General features: G+C 36.4%; 1 protein-coding gene across 6 annotated transcripts in view; it reads right to left on the bottom strand.

Annotated features, from left to right (window-relative positions):
- Positions 1 to 314: 314 nt before the first annotated feature.
- Positions 315 to 19,546, bottom strand: part of ENAH (ENAH actin regulator) — a 97,989-nt gene continuing 78,757 nt past the window's right edge. For 3 of the 6 annotated variants that reach the window (XM_083828490.1, XM_083828492.1, XM_083828494.1), the window contains 7 exons: positions 19,480 to 19,534; positions 19,111 to 19,159; positions 13,790 to 13,856; positions 11,409 to 11,471; positions 7,388 to 7,466; positions 4,931 to 4,988; positions 315 to 3,311 (listed from right to left, as the gene is read on the bottom strand). In XM_083828490.1, the coding sequence (XP_083684616.1) occupies positions 3,274 to 3,311; positions 4,931 to 4,988; positions 7,388 to 7,466; positions 11,409 to 11,471; positions 13,790 to 13,856; positions 19,111 to 19,159; positions 19,480 to 19,534 (409 nt within the window). In that variant the 3' untranslated portion in view covers positions 315 to 3,273. The remainder of the gene's footprint in view (positions 3,312 to 4,930; positions 4,989 to 7,387; positions 7,467 to 11,408; positions 11,472 to 13,789; positions 13,857 to 19,110; positions 19,160 to 19,479; positions 19,535 to 19,546) is intronic. The other 3 variants (XM_083828491.1, XM_083828493.1, XM_083828495.1) reach the window with 1 other exon arrangement.

Raw genomic sequence — 19,546 nt, 5'->3', positions numbered from 1 at the left:
CCTGTCCCTGCCTTCCGAGTTCTCTGTGGATACCTAGAACAAAGTGTGCCTTGTTAGAATGTAAATAAAATCACACACTTAAAATGGATTTGATATATGTACAGTAGTTATCATTCACGAATATTACATAGCCAGTGCAGTTACATTCTTTGTAAGGTATTTAATGTTCTCTATCAAATCTTCCAAAGGAAAAACAAAAATGAGTGGTGAAATCAAGGATTAAGGAATTATCACAGTCATTAAAGTTTGAGAATTTTAGTAGTAAATGTACGATATTCCTCTATGAAGTTCCATAAATAAATGGTGGCAACATGTATATATTGCAATTTTATTTCATTCGCTCAAACAAAACGTTAGCATGTAAGAAATTTAAAATGACACAATATGGTAAAAATAGCAGAGAATGAACTGAGAAACTAAAAGGAAGGTAAACCTAAATGCATGAAAATTCAACATTCATTAGTGATCATCTTCAGTTTTTGATTGACACTTGATGCTTGATAACTTTTTAAAACAATGAACTGGAAATCATTATGACTGTCTGAAGAGATTTCAGCACCAGCACTAAGATTTTTACATTCAGTTTGTGGTTGACTTGTTAGCCACTTGTATATAGTACAGATTTATCACAGATCAGATCACAGTGTTGAGAAAAGCAACGCTTTCCTGGAGTTAGAAAGGATCCCCTAAACTGTCCTCAGTTTAAGACATCCATTGTACAAAAGCACAGAACCACCACAATATGGTTTTCAAAGAACTTAGTTACCAGTAAGCAAAATAATCTTAGCTTCTGCAGATCATTTTCAATACTGAAATCTCTGAAAATGTTGCAACTGTCAGTATGACAGGAGATGTTTACAGTTATCTTTAACTCAATCAGATTTTCTGGAAAGAACCAATTCAGCAATTTGGGATTATAGAAATTATGTATGTAGAAGCAGCACAAAAGAAGACATCTGTTCCTTTTTCTTTTAAACAGAAATCATGTTAATTTTAGACCAAGGCACAAAACGTTTAGTGCATAAGCCAGTTCCTTGCAAAATCTAGTAGTTCATCATTTAGTTTTGGACCACTTATACCCATTCACACTATTCCACTATGCTACTCCTGAACTCTCCTATAAACAAATCAAACATGATTTCTGACAAGGATAAACTTCCTTAATGCTGAAAATGTCCATGTAAAATAAAGTTACATTAACAAAGATGAAAATGCCTCCTCTTATTTTGAGTAAAACAGTACTTTACAAGCTTACTATGGATTTCTTTTTTCAATGCCTTCAATAAACACGTGCAGGAAAAACTTTTTTTTAATGATTCATTAATTCAGTTGGTCAGTATTTCCACTTTCATCTTCTCTCAGACTTTGAAGGTATAGAAACAGGAAATGTTTGGAGAAAAAATTCCATTTTAAGCCTTTCGAAAGCACTAAGTGCTGCTTTACTTTGGTGTTCAGCACTTAAGACAGTATGTTATTGAAAGCATTTGTCCTAAGGATGGAGCTGCATGTACATTAACCTCTCCAAAAGTTGAAAGTAAACTTTTCTTTTGGAACAGCACAGATCACAAAGCAAACATGGCACTGGTACGGCTCAGAGAAATTGTTAGTGCAAAAGAAATGGGAAGATTTTGATCTGTATTGTTTTTCCAAAAGCACTACAGATCCCATTCACAGAATTTATATGCCACTGAACTGTACCACATTAAAACAATTACAAACAAAAACCGAAAATCTGGGGAAATATAAGGGTGTCATCTCTCCCAAAAATTACTCCCGATTTAGTGACTGAAACCAATGACATACCACTGACGCTTTCTAGAGTTTGGATTTTGGAGCAGCTGTTTTATTTTTATTTGTTTGTTTTTATGTCATGCCCCACCCCCATCCCTCCCCCAAGGAAAGTGGCAGATAAATCAGAAGAAGGGGACATTTACTGTGACCTCATGCTCCATTATTCTAATGCAACTAACTGTTGTCTTGTTTCATTAAGCAATCAAAAAAGTAGTCTCAGAAAACCGTGAAGCAGAAGGTCATGGTAAAAAGATAAAGAACAATGCACTTATACAGGTGCATCCTCAGCAATTCAGATGTCTAAGTGTTTGTTCTCTTGCCAAGAAATGAGTTAGATTCACATGGGAGTTTCAGAACCATTATGGAAGTATTACTGAATTTCAAATATAAAACTAAAAAAAAAAAAGATATAAAAAGGATTAAGTACCTGGTTCCATTAACATGGTTACTGATAAAAGTCACATTTTCCTCATTATTACACATGCATGTAAGATGAAGAAAAGTGTAGAAAGTAATAAAAATGTGTCGCCTTCCCCCTCCCTCATCCCACATTTTCTGGGCATAAATTAAGCCTTAAAAATAAAAAGGCTACTTAATATCTGTGACATGCAATTTTTCTTTTAATTAAAAAGCTGTGTTGTGTTACATTACAAAAATGTCCACATGCATAAATCTAAAAAAAGCCCAAAAATCTACTGTAAATCTACAACATACTAATGATTTACATTTGACTGCTGATTCGCATTATGTAGAAGTCTTAGATTTGGTAAAGCATTGTAACAATGTAGGAAGGCATCTACATCTTTAAACTCTGGACTGTATTTGCTTTTTTTTTTTTCCTATAAAATTGCATGAAGGCTAACTAGAGAGGCTTCCTATCATAAAATTCCAAAAACTCAACATGTGATCCCTGTCTAGGTCATTCACTTACAAATACTGCCCTTAAAAAGCACATATTTCTCATCATTCCATTATTTTGTGAACTGAACTTATACACATCTGATCTTTTAAATTATTCATGGAAATATCAGATATGATAGGAAGACAAACCTGAGATTCATTTGAAGTACAACAGTATAACTTGCTAAATCCTTCATTAATAAAGAAAACCTCTCTGAAAAGCCTTCCCAAGCTTTTCCCTGTTTGTTTATTTTGTGTAACAACAGATTCTGAAACATGTGCAATTTTATCTTGTCATGAGTATACTTCAAAGCACTGTGATCTTGTCTGATAGGTGTAGGAAATTCTGCACAACCATTACAGTAACTTTAAGACTCTTTTCCACCTTGCTGTAAAGGTCAGAAAAAAGCTGCAAACTAGGAGGAAAATAGCGTATCACCAGAGTGATGTGCCTGAAGCTTTTCAGAATATGTTGTTTCTCCCTCCTTCCAAGTGTCTGTCTCCATTTTCTTCTAACAGCTCACAAAACGTAGTCAGTTTTATATCAAGTTAAAGAGTCACATCGGCTTAGTACTAGTCTTTCTATGCAGTATTCGACTTGCTCAGTTCCTGCCTGATAGCTAGAGAGAAAAAGAGAGAAATTAACAAATCAAACATTTCAAGTCAAGGAAGAAAGCCAGAATTAATAACTAACCTCTTAAAGAAAGTTCATCCTACTAAAACGTCTCAGAAAATGAATAATTTATATGTAATACGCCTCACATGTGGTTAAAGGCAAGCGTCACTCTCAGCTAGGCAGAACGCTTTTCACTCCTGCTAGGTTTTCAATTAACTTTTTATTTTTCAGTTCTACATCTCCAGCAAGTCTACCACTGAGATATCAAGGAGTATGTGTGTGGGCTTATTTAAGCTTAGCAATAGCCTCTGGGCCATACGCTGTTTGCATCGTACTATCCAAAAGGCTGTGATACACAGCATAGTCAAAATATTAATGAAGAAAAAGTCTTTTATGAAACAGTTACTGATTTAAGTATAGGGAAAAGCACTGCATTGTAGCGCAAAACCAGTCAGCTCTTTCTACCACATCTGTTGATGACATTTACTATTTTCCCAGTTGTGGTACTAGTTTCAATATGACCATACTTCATTTTGGTACAATCCACAAAGCAGTAAAAAACATTAACACCCATACAGTTTTATTTACTTTTTGATTCAACGATTTTAAAGATTATTATTCCTGAATAATTTCCCATAACTACGGAAAACTATTTAATAAAATATCTTCTGTTAAAATAAAAATGAACATTGTGAAAATTATTTTACTTGAATTTTATGTTAAAGACCAAACATTAGAAGACTGGAAGCTAGAAACATAACCATAGTGAATATTAGAATATATTTAGTTTTGAAATATGCACACCAGCAGCCCTGGATTATTTTAATTATAAAAATAGCCCGTTTACAACGACGATATAAAAGATAACTGCAAATGTCTCAGAGCACACATTCAAAAGACAACACTTGGTGTCAAAGCACTTTTGAAAAAAACAGAGAAGAGGAAATAAGACATACAACATACCAGTAGGTCTGGCACAGTACTGGGTCTGGCTGGGATGGAATTAACTTTCCCAACATCAGCCCATACAGTGCTGTGCTCTGCACTTGTAGCTGAAACAGCACTGATATCACACCGATGGTTTGTCTTTTGCTAAGCAGTGCTGGCATAGCATCAAGGCTGCCTCCAAATCACCACAAAGCTAAAAGGCTGCGGGTGGGCAAGAGGTGGGGAGAGGACATCACCAGGGCAGATGACTTAAACTGACCAAAAGATACTCCATGCCATATAAATTCACACTTAGCAATAAAAGCTGAGGAAGGGGAAGAAGAAGGGGAACTCTTGTTACAAAAAACTGTCCTCCTGAACAATGGCTGTCTATCAAGGCCCTGATTCCCAAAATGTGGCCAAATATTGTTTGCTAAAGGGAAATAGGGAATATTCTTTTCTTTGCTTCCACGCAGCCTTTGCCTGTTTTTCTTTTTCCCTTTAGATTGTCCTCATCTCAACCTGTGAACCCTTGTCTCCACAGGCACAAATGAAAGAATGCCAACAGAATATCAACAAGTCTATATTTTCCAATATTTGATTCTCAGAATAGAAGCATACTAAGCTTACATTTTGGTGCAGCTTAAAAATTACTTGCTCTGAGACTCAACAATAACAAAATAAATTGATACTTACCATCAATGAGTTCCTCCTTTAATTTCGTTAACTCCTTTCTCATTTCATCTAAAATATCCTATGGTGTCAGAGTAATAGATTAGTTTTGGAACATCTAGCTTTCTACTGAGAGAAATCCAAAATTATTCTAGCCTTCAACCAACCTTTAACAGTTCTGAAATTTATATTCCACCCTTTATCTTAAGGAATTAATCCCCAAAATCTAAAGCATTCATAAAATATTCTTACTGAAGATATAATTTAAAGAATAAGATTAAAAAAGTATAAGTCTTATAAATTGATTTCAGTAGTACTTATTAAAGAAGGAAAATACTTAAGTTAGAATATTGCACTAATATAATTCCTAAATAATAATTGGATCATCCCTTTAAAATAAGGGAGCTCTATCACAGATGAAAGCTCATATGCAATACAAAGAAAGTTAGTTTAAAAAAAGAAAGGCCCAGAAAGCATTCAAAGGAAAAAAAAAATGGGATCAAGTTATCAAGTTAGCCCCAGTCACAAACTGGAATTTGACCTAATGAAAATGACTGAGTTAAATGCTATCAAATTTTTCTGCAGCCTTCTGTACATCTGATTTGGGATAATTATTTTAAGAAAATGCTTTTGAAACCAGAGTGGGAAGTACTGTCTGTTTCTTGAAAGTACAGTCTCATCCCAGGCAAAACAGTAATCATCAGTAAACGCTTCCAAAAGATTGTTTTAATGAAGATATTCAGCTCTTTTTCAGCTTTTCAACATAAATAGAATACTAACGTGCAATACTAGACATTTTTTAGATGTTCCTCAAACACATACACACACCATATATGCATGAACTGTCTTCAAGTAACAGCATCAAAGCTTAAGAGGTACCCTCATGCAATTTAAGCTCCTGGAGAAGGTGGGAAGAGCTGCATTCCTCCCATTAGAGAATGGATATGCCAACAAGCTGTTATGAAGCACGAGAATGCACTTGTGATGTGTCAAATACTTAATAGTAACTGCCCATTTTGTCCAAAAACAAAACAATCCACCCTAAACAATCTAGCCATCTAGACTCAGACTGCTGGAAATTTGGTACATCTGAACTTTATGAGATTATAGGATCTACACAGACTTCAACTCAAAAGAACCACTGACAACATAAAATCATCCAGACTGCTATCTACAAGTTGTAGCATGAGTGCTAAAAATCCTCCATAAAATTTGAGGAGTACCTGTTTTATCTCCAGAACAGACACTACAATCCTAGGCTTTTATGTAGCCAAAAAGGATTATAAAGAAATCAAAGATGTCTCTTTCCAGGACAACAGCAAAAAAAAAAAAATCATATTTGCACAGAGCGCAGATCTTTTTTACCGTCTGGTTGGAACAGTTACTAGAAAATAGAAAACTGCATTTCCTCATACAAGACTCAAAAAAACCCACAGGGAATCTATTTGTGTTAACATCAGAAATGGTGGGGTGTTTTTTGTTTTTGAGCCAGAAAGAATGTACATTTCCTGAACAACTTAAGTATTAGCAGAGGCATTATTAAGCATTACAGAGAAAAAACATACAGTAGTATTATCTTACTGTCTTAAGCAGAGAACTTGGAACACCTCATAGAAACGTTCTCAGATCAGTATCATCCCTACATCCCAAATATCAACTACTCTCAAAAGAGAATCTTTAATGAAAAGGAATCACCTATAATCAGCAAAGATGATCATATGGCCTCAAAGGAAGACTTCTTAGTAGCTTGAGGAACAAAGGTAAATTAAATCAATTTGCTCCTGCGAGGGTTCCTATGAGGAACTCCCTTCCTTCTAGCATGGGAGGTCTTCGTCTAAATATTAGAAATACTGTTAACTGGTATCTCCTGCCTTGACACAAGTGACAGATCTGTCGCTGAGGTCTTTGTTGCTCAGATTATGGTATGCTTGCCAAATAATTGTCATGTACAGGTAACTGTTAGAAAAGTTTTCCAAAGCATCCAGTAACATGTTTTGCTAATCTAACAGGAAGCTTCCTTCTTCACACAAGGCTCATTTCCACAGATAGCCAGAAAAGGGGATACCACTGGATGCTGTTTCATCACCAAGCTCATGACCACAAATGCTCATCTCTGATATAAAAAAGGTTATACTTTGGTAGGCAGAGCAGTCTTTGTTTTGGGAGAGAGGAGAGGGGAAAGAAAGGTTTTCTAAGCAAACTGATTTTACCAGTTCCATCTATAGTATCAACACCATCTTGTGTATTCTGTGTAATGCAAAAGCAGGAACAAGCATCTGGGAGAAAGTAATGGGGCTCTGTAAGCAGGCATCGTACAATTATAGCTCCTAAGAATACTGAAATAAGTTTGGGGAAAAGTAACTACTAATAATTAAATAATTACTGAAGTTTGGAACTAATTAAGAAAACAGTTCAAAACTGGTATTTGAGAGCTTCAGGTCCCAATAGCCAAGTTTTCTGTACAAAGCAACATATATGTACCTGCTTCAATCTGTCATAATCTAGACCTTCTGACTGTACTCCATTGGCACTGGGTTGCCCCGTTGGTGTAGATTTTGGTCTGCAGTACAAAAACAAATCAGTAAGTTACTGGTCACTCATTATTACAACATACATAATACTTCTCCATCAAACTTGCTAATATTCATCTATCAAAACAATATTAAAAATATGAATGAAAGGAAAATCTGAAAAAATTAGACCCAAAATACCACACAGATTGGAAACCAACAACCAAGAACGTTTTCCACGCACTGGAAATATTAATTACCATAGGAATAAGTTATTAGTTCAAAACAAGAACAATTCAACTGGCAGATATATTTCATTGTCAGTGGTTTCCGATGTTTTTAGAGTGTTCGTGAAAAACTGATCTCCTTTGAATGCCAAATACTTTTCCTTTTCCCCTTTGAAACTACTTATCTCAGAAAAGGCTCTCTGAAAGAAGCACTCCCTCTTAATGAGTGCATGTTGATACTGCAACCTAAAAGCATGTGGTGTGTGGCATTACCCTTGAAGACTTTGAGGATTCAGCAGGGCAAGAGTGAATAACCTTATCTAATTCCTGCTTTGAGAAGGCATCTGGAATAGACAGCTTCCAGAGGTCCCTTCCAACCTATATGATTCCATGCATTCTAAAGCTACTGAAAACAAAGATACTGTAATGGCAGCAAGTTTTATCATATAATATTTGGGAGGAAGTTCTGATGTTTTGGTTCTGATGTTTGGTTACTCTCCTAAGACATCGAAAATTTGCCTACAAAGATTATCCTGCATTCTTAAAACAGGTTCCAAAATAAGAGGTTTTTCAACCACATTTTTTTTCCCTTTTTCTGATCCCCTGTTTATACAACGTGCAACTTTCAGACTCATGTACTTAACTACACTTCCAAAGGGCCTTCCATATGCGCAGCTATAAGCAGAGAGAGAAGCTAGATGCTAACAGTAGAATGTGGACTTTAAGGGTAGGGTAATGGTATAAAAAAACTGGGTCCTATTTCACCGTCTGTGTATGTGGTATCACTGAACAAAAAAGCCTGGCTTACATTCAGTTTCTCACTTACAAATTCTTACATAGGAGGAAGTAATTAAACACTGCATTTTTCAAGATTTGTTACTTGAAGGTACAACCTTTTTTTGTTAAGCTGGAAGGTGACCAGGCACAGGAAAAAAATAAGCCAGCAGGAAAGGTACAGTTATGCTTCTTACTTTCTTTCCCATACACAGTATCTGATTTCAGTACATGAGGGACACAAAGTAATGTATCCATTGCTTTAAAAATGCCTAGATAAATGGAAAATTATTTATCTAGCACGAACAAGCTGTGCTCTCACTCAGAAAAAAAAGAACCCCTATAATATACTTTTTTTTTTTTTTTTTTAAACAAAACCAGTACTTTCAGGTCTCACTCATCTCCCCTTACAAGATAGTAGTTTATCCATGAAGAAATAGTTTGATTACACTCTGGCTTTTCAATAATAGCAGAATGAGCCTCAATCCTGATGGTCTTCATGACTTAAAATTTGACAGACTATTTTCTTATTTGCTAACAGAAGAAAAACACTCCAAGTGCAACTCTGAACAGAAAAGGGGATGCACACTCAATTATCATTCTGATACTACAGAAACTTCCTCAGGTTTGTACTCTCCATACTTTCACCTCTTGTTGGTTCACAGTGCGAAAAACAGACATAGCATGTGACACAAGTTGCAATTTTTTTCCACACAACCTATATACAGTAACATTTATCACATTGGCACCATTCTAATACAAATTCATAGCTACCAGGTAATCTGGTGACAGCATTTTAAATTTATAAATCCTTTTTTTCTTTTTTTTGGAAGACAAGAACTCTGGTGCAAGTGGTAGAAACCTCAACACTTGTGTTTTTAAAGCTTCATGACTAATTCTGTGCACTGATAAGTTACTTATGTGAAGTCCTGTTGCACCCATGTAGGAAAAAACTGCCAATAATTAGCCATGCAAAACAGAGTCAGCAAAAGCAGTGTTTAACTGTCCCTTTGCTGATGGACTTTGCATCAAGCGGATAGGTGCAAGAACATTCTCTGTTACACCACCAGCTCTGTTCTTCACATGGGATCAGAATACTGTTAAACGAGTTCCAAAAGAGACACTGCTAACATTACTGGACTTGAAACACACTGAAATGAAATACACGATCCATGGATTAAGACAGAATAAGAAATATTAAATAACTTTATTGTAGAAGCACCTGGAAAACAGAATTCACCTTGTAGCCATCAGAAGATCGACGGTGTGTGCTAATGCTATGAAGACAAACCACAGTTTGGGATCTTTTACAAAAATCTTTAGATACTGACAGTGCAAGAATTCCTTGCTCAAAATAAAAATCAAGATGTGAACTTTGGCAAATGCTGCTGCTTCACATATCTGACGTTTAGAATGCTACTTTTGCAGTTTATACCTGAAAGCGCAAACACAGACTGACTCCAAGCAGAACAGCGTGAGTTTTTCAGATTCTCCATATATTGTTTCTGATCATTAAGTGTCTTTGTTCCCATATACTAGAGCATTATAGCATTTAACAAACTAAACTGAAATAAAAAAAAAAATCAGTTTCCTCCCCAAAGCTATTCCTGACAAGAGATAACAGGGATCTACTGCGTTTTATTAAAAGAATTCAAAGAACATATTTGAGTATTTTAATAAAATTACTTACACTTTAAAGAACGTATCTCCACAAACAGACTGCTGCTTATTTTGCTCAAAATCTTTACAATAAAAAGGTAGCTCTGCCAATCTTATGCCACATATTCCTACTAGTGAAATACCTGTCTAGAGGTATAACAGGAAAGCCTTCTTAAAAACTTGACCACTCAAGTGTAGGAACGCATCCAATTTTTTTCTAAGAAGTCCTGCAAGAACTTCTTCATTCAATCGAATATGAAAGACCTTAACTTGTAAACTAGATAATTACTTATCTCAGTCAAGTCTAGCTTCCCCTCTACCCAAATTATTCTTTTCCTTCTCCAGTTTGCTCAGAGAAAAGATTCATGGTGAATGCAGTTGCCATTAAGACAGACATTAGCCACTGAAAATTAGCAAATAAAACATCCCAACCATTAGTCCTAAAATGGCTACAGAGCACTCCCGTGTGGTTTTTCATAGCATTGCCTGGCAGGACAGTGAGGCAACCTTCGTAATCCCTAAAGCACCTTAAAACAAACATGCGAGATAAAGATTTTATTCATGCCAACATGCAGAATACACCACCAAAGATAAGTATCTCAAAGGGGAACTTCTTATACAAAATATGAAGTATTCACCACAGTGAGTGCTTTGATGAAAAATGAAAGTGGAATTTGATTCAATAATTCAGTGTTCAAAAAAAAATCAAAGCTCTAAGAAGTTTAACTGCAGAAAGCTCTTAAAACCCAAAGAGCTTTAAATGTCAGTATTTTGTGCAAAATTTTTGTACCACTACAGAAACTACAGTTTAAAATAGACAGTTATTTTTAAATTTGTGAATATTCTCCCAATTGAAACATTAATTTATGTTTAATGATTCCGTTATTCTTTCATATGCTTATGTCAGGCAAAATCTATTTATCTTTACTTAACCTGTGGCAGCAAGACATGAAAATTCACTTGGAAAATTACCTGCTATTCCTGTATATTTCTTACGTTTGTGAAAAATTTCTCAGGACAATGCAGAAGGTTTACTAAATCATGGCATATCCAACAAGAATTTCTAACTTTGCAGGTGGTGATTAACAGAAATCTAGTATTTATTTTGAATTCAAAGCTGTTTCTTAAACCACCTCAATTTGCCTTCAGAACCAGCCAAAAACGCGCTTAACTGGACAAATGAAATACAAAGAGGAACCTGATCATGCATGTGGTGATTACCAATCTATGTAGAAAAAGTCCACCCTTGAATTGGTAAAAAAAAAAAAAAAAAGTAAGAAAGTAAGAAAGATTTTAATCATTAAGAAGTCTCAAATCCTAACAGGATAATACCTGTTTAGTGAATCATAGAGCCTGTTTTCAGAAACAAGCAGGTTTTTCCATGGAGATTCCCGTCTATGAGTAGGGGAGAAACACTACCTTAACGAGCTATAATAGACCTTAATGTTCAGTTTTAAAACCTTAAATACAATGGAGCCTCACTGATTGTGTTCCAAGAGTTCTATTTTGAACATATCAGGAAATATGAAAAACATGTAGTTCAATACTTAAAAATCTGCGCTAGAAAAAAAGGGTTTATTTTAAATAGGATAGTATTGATTTTAAACATTCATTCTGAATAACAAATCCTTTGTCTAGTTGCTTGGAAGCTCTCAAGAGAAAATATTGCTTACTTGCCATTTTCTTAAGCACGCTTTATTTAATCCCCATAAATGAGCACGTTCACTCTGTATAGGTCAGGAGCAGGTTTTCTAGGCTTAACAGGTGAAAGATAACCCCTTTCTGGCAAACATGGTATTAGTGTTTCAAGTAGCAGCGCCCTTTGACTAACTCACTCAAACCTTAACAATTTGCTTGTAGACAGAGTTGTCAACTTCAGAGAATTTAGAAAAATGCAAGGATATTTAAGAGAGCCTTCTATGAATACCTTTCCTTTCTCAGTCCATGAAATATTCCTCATCCTGGTATGGTAAACCATAAACAGTGCTTGGAAAACTTTATCTGCAGTTTTTACAATATATGCTATGGAACCTTCCAGGAGGTTATGACAGCACTAGAATAGAATACTGATATTTGATTAAACAAAGAATTCCTTATTTAAGTCCTTATAGAGCATACACTCACTGAGGCTCTAATTAGTCTGAATTAGCAGTCTATCAGCATTTTCCATTGGATGACAACGAAAAAAAGCTTGATGAATAGATTTTCTTAACACATCTCAAGAGAAGTCTCAAAAGATCTGTAATTCTTTCTAGGTCAAAAATCCTTTTTTAAACATACTACAGTAAACTCTGAATTTAACCAGTAGAAATAAGATCAGTGAAATAGGCTGAGAATAGGAGAATCTATACCCAAATGGTCAGGTCAGCAAATACCTCAAATAATCAAATCTAAAATGCTCTAAATCCCTTTAGGATTCCTTAAAAAATATATTTCTGTGACAAGTTCCCCCTCAATATCATGTATTTATACCTTAATCTGCTTGAAAACAAGAGATCTCTGTTAAAGCACGTAAGATCTACCAGGTAGGTGTAGGAAGAAGAAATCAAGGCAAAGTTTGTGAAGCAGTATTTTGTTACACTGGCAGTAGAACAGGGAGGACATCACCACCAATGTTACTTTTTTTTTTTTTGACAAAGCAAAACCAAACAAAACAAAAAACAAATGAACAAATGAAAAGAGACCCACAATACAAGCAACCAGAATCAAGGCTGGAGAGATTTTAAGTTACCGGACTTAGTAATTTCTGGAATTAAGACACGGATACTGATAGCCTGATAGTGTTTAGTACTTAATTTTAGAACTGATGAGACCTCAATGGCAACCTCAACGACAAGTAATGCCATTTAGAGAGAATTATTTTCTTCCCAAATCAACAGAACTTGTATAGCTGTTTCCAACATGCCAGAATTTTAATGAGAATTGAAGTAATTTCAAATAGAACATTCTCAGGTTTAACACATTCTTCTGTTGTCTTTTAAGAAATTCAGGTAACTTTTTCAGATTATCACAGGTCAGAACCTTTTAACCTCTGTATCCAGAATACACATGAAAACTAAAATGAGCTACAAGCCTACTTAACGTAATTTTATTACTGAAATGCCTACCATAATGCCCAGTGCCAACAGGAATTCCAGTTGACAAGTTACCAACAACCAGTCAGTGCAGTGAAGTATGCATAACACTCCATAACTCTTTAGGATGTTTCTTCGGATTGTTATGAGGCAACTACTGAAAACTGTCACTGAACCAAACCTCACCAAGATGCTTAAATATCAAGATATAGGTTCTATAATTAGCACAGAAATAGAAAGGAGAAAAGCTATTCAGTAGATTTATTACTGAATATATGAATGATAGCACTGAACTTGGTCTCCCCTGCAGGAAATTTCAGACTTAAAAATATAAGGAAATAGAAAGAATTAACCCTTTCTGTAAGCAAATATATACCACGATTATTGAAGTTATATGCCAACAATTATTAAGTAATCTTTTTGCTTTACTTTTACCATGAAAATTTCACTTTTCACCATTCTTCAAAAGCAACACTTTATTCTTAATTAAAATCGCCAAAAGCAGTTTCATAGCAGGACTTTTAAACCCCAAAATTTTGCTTTGTATTATTTTTGCTATTTTAGTCAAATATCTTTAGCAGCATGAGCAACAGCAGCAAACTTATAGAAAAAGATAGCTACTGGTACAAAATGGAGTACCTGGATATAACAGGCGACTTGCTTCCATTCACTGTATTTGTTCTTTCCCAAGGCTTTCTTGTTAGTTCTGTCAAACACAGAAAAAATAAAAACTATTGTCTTCCATTTGTTGTATAATTATGTGAAGAAGCTTAAGTACCTAGCAACTTAAGTCAGCCATTTTCCTTTTTTAAACTACATTGCATTAGTTCTTTAATATTAAGCTACCTCCTGTTATATTCGTCTTATTTTTAGTCATGCAACCATTCACATTGTGATAGCATCTTTGAGCTTCACTTTAAATCTAGACATTGCAAATGCCATTTGATTCTTCACAGAATCACGGAATGGTTGAGGTTAGAAGGGACCTCTGGAGATCATCTGGGTCCAACCTCCCTGCCAAGCAGGGTCATCTAGTGCACGTCTTAAACCAGGTGGGAAAAGCTCTGCCTTGCTTTATGTATTTTATTGCTTTAGTTGTGAAACATGGAATTCTGGAACCATAACTGAACAGTCAGCTTCAGATACTGGGGGAGTATGTTTTTAAACTAAAGGAGTTTCCCTAACCTGTTAACAAATTACATAAAAATAATTCAGTGTTAATTTCAATGAAGCAACAGCAGGAATGAGAAAACGTCACACAACTAGAATACCTTTCAACAATGTATTTATTTTCCAAAGTTGTGTCCCTTTTTGGGATGCTTCTAACATTGTAATGCATAATTACCTCTTTCAAAACAACAGACTCAAAACTAAAGGTACATTTTGCACTTGGATCCGGAAAAGTAGTAGTTTACTTACCACAGCATGATACAGGACAAAGTTTTACTGGGTAACTCTGCTATTGCCTAGACAGCTTGTACACTGAAGGTCAAGCACTTTATTATATGTTGCAGAAGAGGACTTCTGGGCCTAGTCCACAGACAGTAATTTGATTCAAGTTGTAAAAAAAAAACACACCTATTTTTTATATAATCTCATGCTTCGTTTTCCATTACAGAGCCTGTTTTTAGTTCTGTTTAGAATCCTCTCCAAGCAACTTTGACACACTCACTATCCTGAGTTTATTACAGCAATCTTTGTCAACAACAGACAGAAATAAAAAATAACAAACAAAAACAAGCAAACATTTCAGCTAAGGACTATTGTTTGTTATTGTATGGCGAATGAGACTATTTCCTTTAGTGGTCTTACCTAGCCCTTCCTCATGACATAACTATCACTACGATAGTTTCATTCCATATTGGTCAGATTTTCATTCCTTACAATCTGTACAAATGAAAACATTATTTCTATACTGTTAATTGTTATTACTTGCTTGCTATTGTTACTTAGGTTTTTAACATATCTGTGATCTTTTAAGTCTTTATTTCTGGTTTGGCTGAGGGTTGGTTTTGTTTTGTTTTTAATTGCTGTTTTGTTCCCATTATTTTGTACTGTTCAACTCTGCTACGCTGGGCAAGCTGAAACGTTCTTCTGAATCTCACACTAATCAGGAAGCTCTCCAGCATTCAGCAAAATTAGAAGAATATCTGAACCGCAGAAGTCTACTAGCATAGTCGTCTCTGACCCAGTTAATTACACATTGCCAATGCTAGTAATAGGTCTCAAGCTTTATTACTTTACTATACAAGGCTTCCGGATTTGTCCAGTCTTGGAATTTTTAGCTGTATTTGCAAAATCATCTGAGAATTTTTTTGCCATGGCTGCAGCTTGCTCAACCACCATAATTACTATATAGCTGAAACAGCAAAATTATTCAGGTTTCACGTCTGTTGTCACAGTATCACAGATTTCTAGGTTGGAAGAGACCTCAAGATCATCGAGTCCAACCTCCGACCTAACACTAAGTCCTCCACTAAACCATATCGCTAAGCTCTACATCTAAACGTCTTTTAAAGACCTCCAGGGATGGTGACTCCACCACCTCCCTGGGCAGCCTGTTCCAATGCTTAATAACCCTTTCGGTAAAGAAGTACTTCCTAACATCCAACCTAAAACTCCCCTGTCGCAACTTTCGCCCATTCCCCCTCGTCCTGTCACCAGGCACGTGGGAGAACAGACCAACCCCCACCTCTCTACAGCCTCCTTTAAGGTAACTGTAGAGAGCGATAAGGTCGCCCCTGAGCCTCCTCTTCTCCAGGCTGAACAAGCCCAGCTCCCTCAGCCGCTCCTCGTAAGACTTGTTCTCCAGACCCCTCACCAGCTTGGTCGCCCTTCTCTGGACTCGCTCGAGCACGTCCATGTCCTTCCTGTAGCGAGGGGCCCAAAACTGAACACAGTACTCGAGGTGCGGCCTCACCAGAGCCGAGTACAGGGGGACAATCACTTCCCTAGCCCTGCTGGCCACGCTGCTTCTTATGCAGGCCAGGATGCTGTTGGCCTTCTTGGCCACCTGGGCACACTGCTGGCTCGTATTCAGCCGACTATCAACCAATACTCCCAGGTCCTTCTCCGCCAGGCAGCTTTCCAGCCACTCATCTCCCAGCCTGTAGCGCTGCTTGGGGTTGTTGCTCCCCAGGTGCAGGACCCGGCACTTGGCCTTGTTGAACTTACTTGGCCTTGTTGAACTTTATCTATTGTTGTCTATTCTACGTTTTTGAGCTTGCTTTGTTTATATTACCTAACATGTTTTAAGTTACATTTTATTTAACTTTATGTAACTGTGTGTTTCTTCCCCTAAAAGGAATACGCCATTTGCATAGGACTTAACAGGTCTACGCAATCGTGCCATAGCTCTCCTTGTAAGCACAAGAGGAGAGAAAGTGCATAGCTTCTTAACAGAGCTGAAATAAAAATAAACTCAAGGAGACCAGAAGAAATGTCTCCCCTTTCAACATCATACTCCTCCTGACAAAGAATCTGGAACACTGGTAGTTCACAGCACATAGAAAGGGTAAACTTAACATCGAAGTAAGACGTAAATGCTAGCTAGTCCCTGCATAACAATTTGAATCATATTATTAATGGCAATTATACATAGTTACACAACTAGACCAAGCATTGATATCCTGTAACTGAACAAAGACTAATTGTTTAATATTTTAGCAGCCTGCTCAAAACAACACTAGAAGCTTTGTCACGACAGATCCACCACTCAGATTGCTCAGCATACTTCTTATAAAACTATCAGATGTCTATCTATAGAAAGCAATGCTACATAGGGCCTCTAAGAAACACCACAGCTCACAAATCATCATTTCTCATTCAACAACACAGAATTGAAAAAAGAACACCACTCGGACTGCCTCATACAGGGCTAAGAAAAGATTCATCCTCATTTTGGTATTATTATACATCAGATTCAGTATTTTAATAATAATTGTAATAATTCAACTCCTCACTTGACAGCCCTGATGTTTCCACCTGTCCTTCTCAAGTCAAACAAGCAAGGAAAACACTTTTCCTTCCTTACACATATTACTCTTAACTAAATTCCTACTTTTTGGCAGCCATGTAGGTAGGTTTTTCCATTCTTGGAATATCATCACCTCAGAGAATTGGTTCCTCTGGAAAGGTAACCTTTACCACCACACTTGCCACCATGACGTTCTCGTCCCCTCACCAATCCCCAACTGTGTAGTTCAACCCTTTCTCCAAAGGCTCCTCTCCTGAGAACAGAATGCTTCTGTAGCATGACAAATACTTTGATGCGAGGGAATGGGGACAGACAGATGGCAAAGTCATCAAATTTAAATTTATGATAGTAACAATACATCTGTTGTTCCAAAAGGTAGATGTATTTCTCCCTAACTATTTAGGATCCTTATTCCTGAGTATCTCACTGAAAGTTTCTGCATTTCATCCTTGTCTAGTAACACCACCTATACACATAGCATAAGTTTTTTCTAGGCCCCTAAAATAGCACATTTGAAAACCGCCTGCTTATTATACTTGCACTGTAGTACATTATTGCAATAATTTTTTGAATTTTTGACCTGGCCTCTACCTAATATGCCAAATATTCCTCTTAAACATCTTAAAGACATGCTCCAATGATGATGCACAGCATTATCAAAACATTTTACATCATCAAGAAATGAGGTGGAATCTCTCTTCTAATGAAAGACTAATCTCCAGGTGCATTTGACATTTAAGTTCAAAGACGCTTCTCATCACAACTACCAACCAAAGGAACTACTTTATTTCTTTCCACTGTTCTTGATTTCCCTCTTTTTGTCCTATATTATTAGGAGAAGCATCCCAAAAAGCAGACATTTACCCAATGCTAGCATCATCTCCATGTTAATAGAACAAAGCAAACTCTGAAGAAAAAAAGGATGGAAAACGATAAGTCATTTATTGCCTTGCAATCCAATTTCTTTAAATGACCTGCTTTATCTCAATAGTAACAGCTTTTCCATTATTTCCATTAAGACACACCTAGCTCCCTGTTTCATTTTATCCCACAGCTAGTGTTTACCCAGAACTTGATTGCCCTACAGCAATGGCTTTCAACAGTAAGACCTGCAAAACTTCAAGTGGCTGAATCATGTAGTGAAGAAACACACACATGGGAAAGCAATCAGAGAAAGCTAAAACATACTGAACATTGGTGTGTTCATTACCCAGCCATTTTCCTTTTTCCCCTCTGCTTCCAGAGGGGAAGCAGCATCTCTTGGGATGACAAACTGCACACTGTCCCCACTATGCACAGGGTAAGAGGGGGCCTAGGAAGCTAACATTCAGGAAGGTACTACTGAAGTACAAGAAAAAAACAGTCCTAAGTGTCAGCCAAGTTTTGTAATACAAGTATTTACAGTATGAATACATATGCATGCTGATAATACACACTGATCGACTACAGAACTGGTGATACAAAAGCTTTCCTTACTGACTGCAGCAGAAGTGCATACTACACAGCTCCTAACTCCGCCACAGTCATACATCAGCAGAGGAATTAATGCTTAAAGAATTTCTGCACTGCGCACTTCTACTGATTTAGAAGAGACATTTACACAAGCGAATCCTTACTGAGCTAAGTGGTAACCGTTTACATCTGACCGACAGTTTTCTATGCCTGACTTGAAGGAAACAAACTACTGCAACAGCTCGTGTCTTGTAATGACAAAGACAGCTTGCTTTCACATTCGCTGTCAGCTGTTTCCATGCATCAGCTCCACAGGTTCGACACAAGAGGACAGTGCATTTGGTATAGTGCTTCAGTAGATGTTTTTATCTGCTGCCTTCTGAAACATTTCTGAACCCAGAACCATTCTACAGTAAAATGTCAGGTTGTAATCAAGGACTAAGAGCCAGACTCCAAAATTTAACACAGCTTATTGAGATTCATCATTAAATTTTAGCATTAGAGTCAGAGTTCACAAACCTATGCTACTTACCAGGTGTGCTTGTTGAAGATGCCTTAGAAGTTGAAGACTCTGATTCTTCCTGATTAACAGGGAAGAGAAAGGAAGGAAGAATAAAGACAGGGGTGAGGGGCAGAGAGAAAAAACACACCTTTGACTCTTGTGAACCTAGTAAATGAATCTCAACTGTTCAAATATTTAATTCTTTTTTTTTTTTTTTTAAAAAAAACAGAGACTTAATAGTTCTGCTCAATTTTATGCAGTAAGTGAACAAACAATATAACCTTCACAAAATAGAAGATATGTATATAAGTATGGTAAAGTATAAATAATTTCCATGACATCATTAGAATCTTTTTCAAGCATCGAGTAACTTGACTTAGATAAAATTTCTCAACTCACGGTCTTGTCTTCTTTCTGGTCTGGTTCTGTTGATCCCTTTTCAGCAATTCTTCTCCTATAAGCAGAA

This window comes from Anser anser (genome assembly GCF_964211835.1).
Source record: "Anser anser genome assembly, chromosome: 3".
Taxonomy (NCBI): domain Eukaryota; kingdom Metazoa; phylum Chordata; class Aves; order Anseriformes; family Anatidae; genus Anser; species Anser anser.
This window is presented reverse-complemented; position numbering and strand designations above follow the sequence as displayed.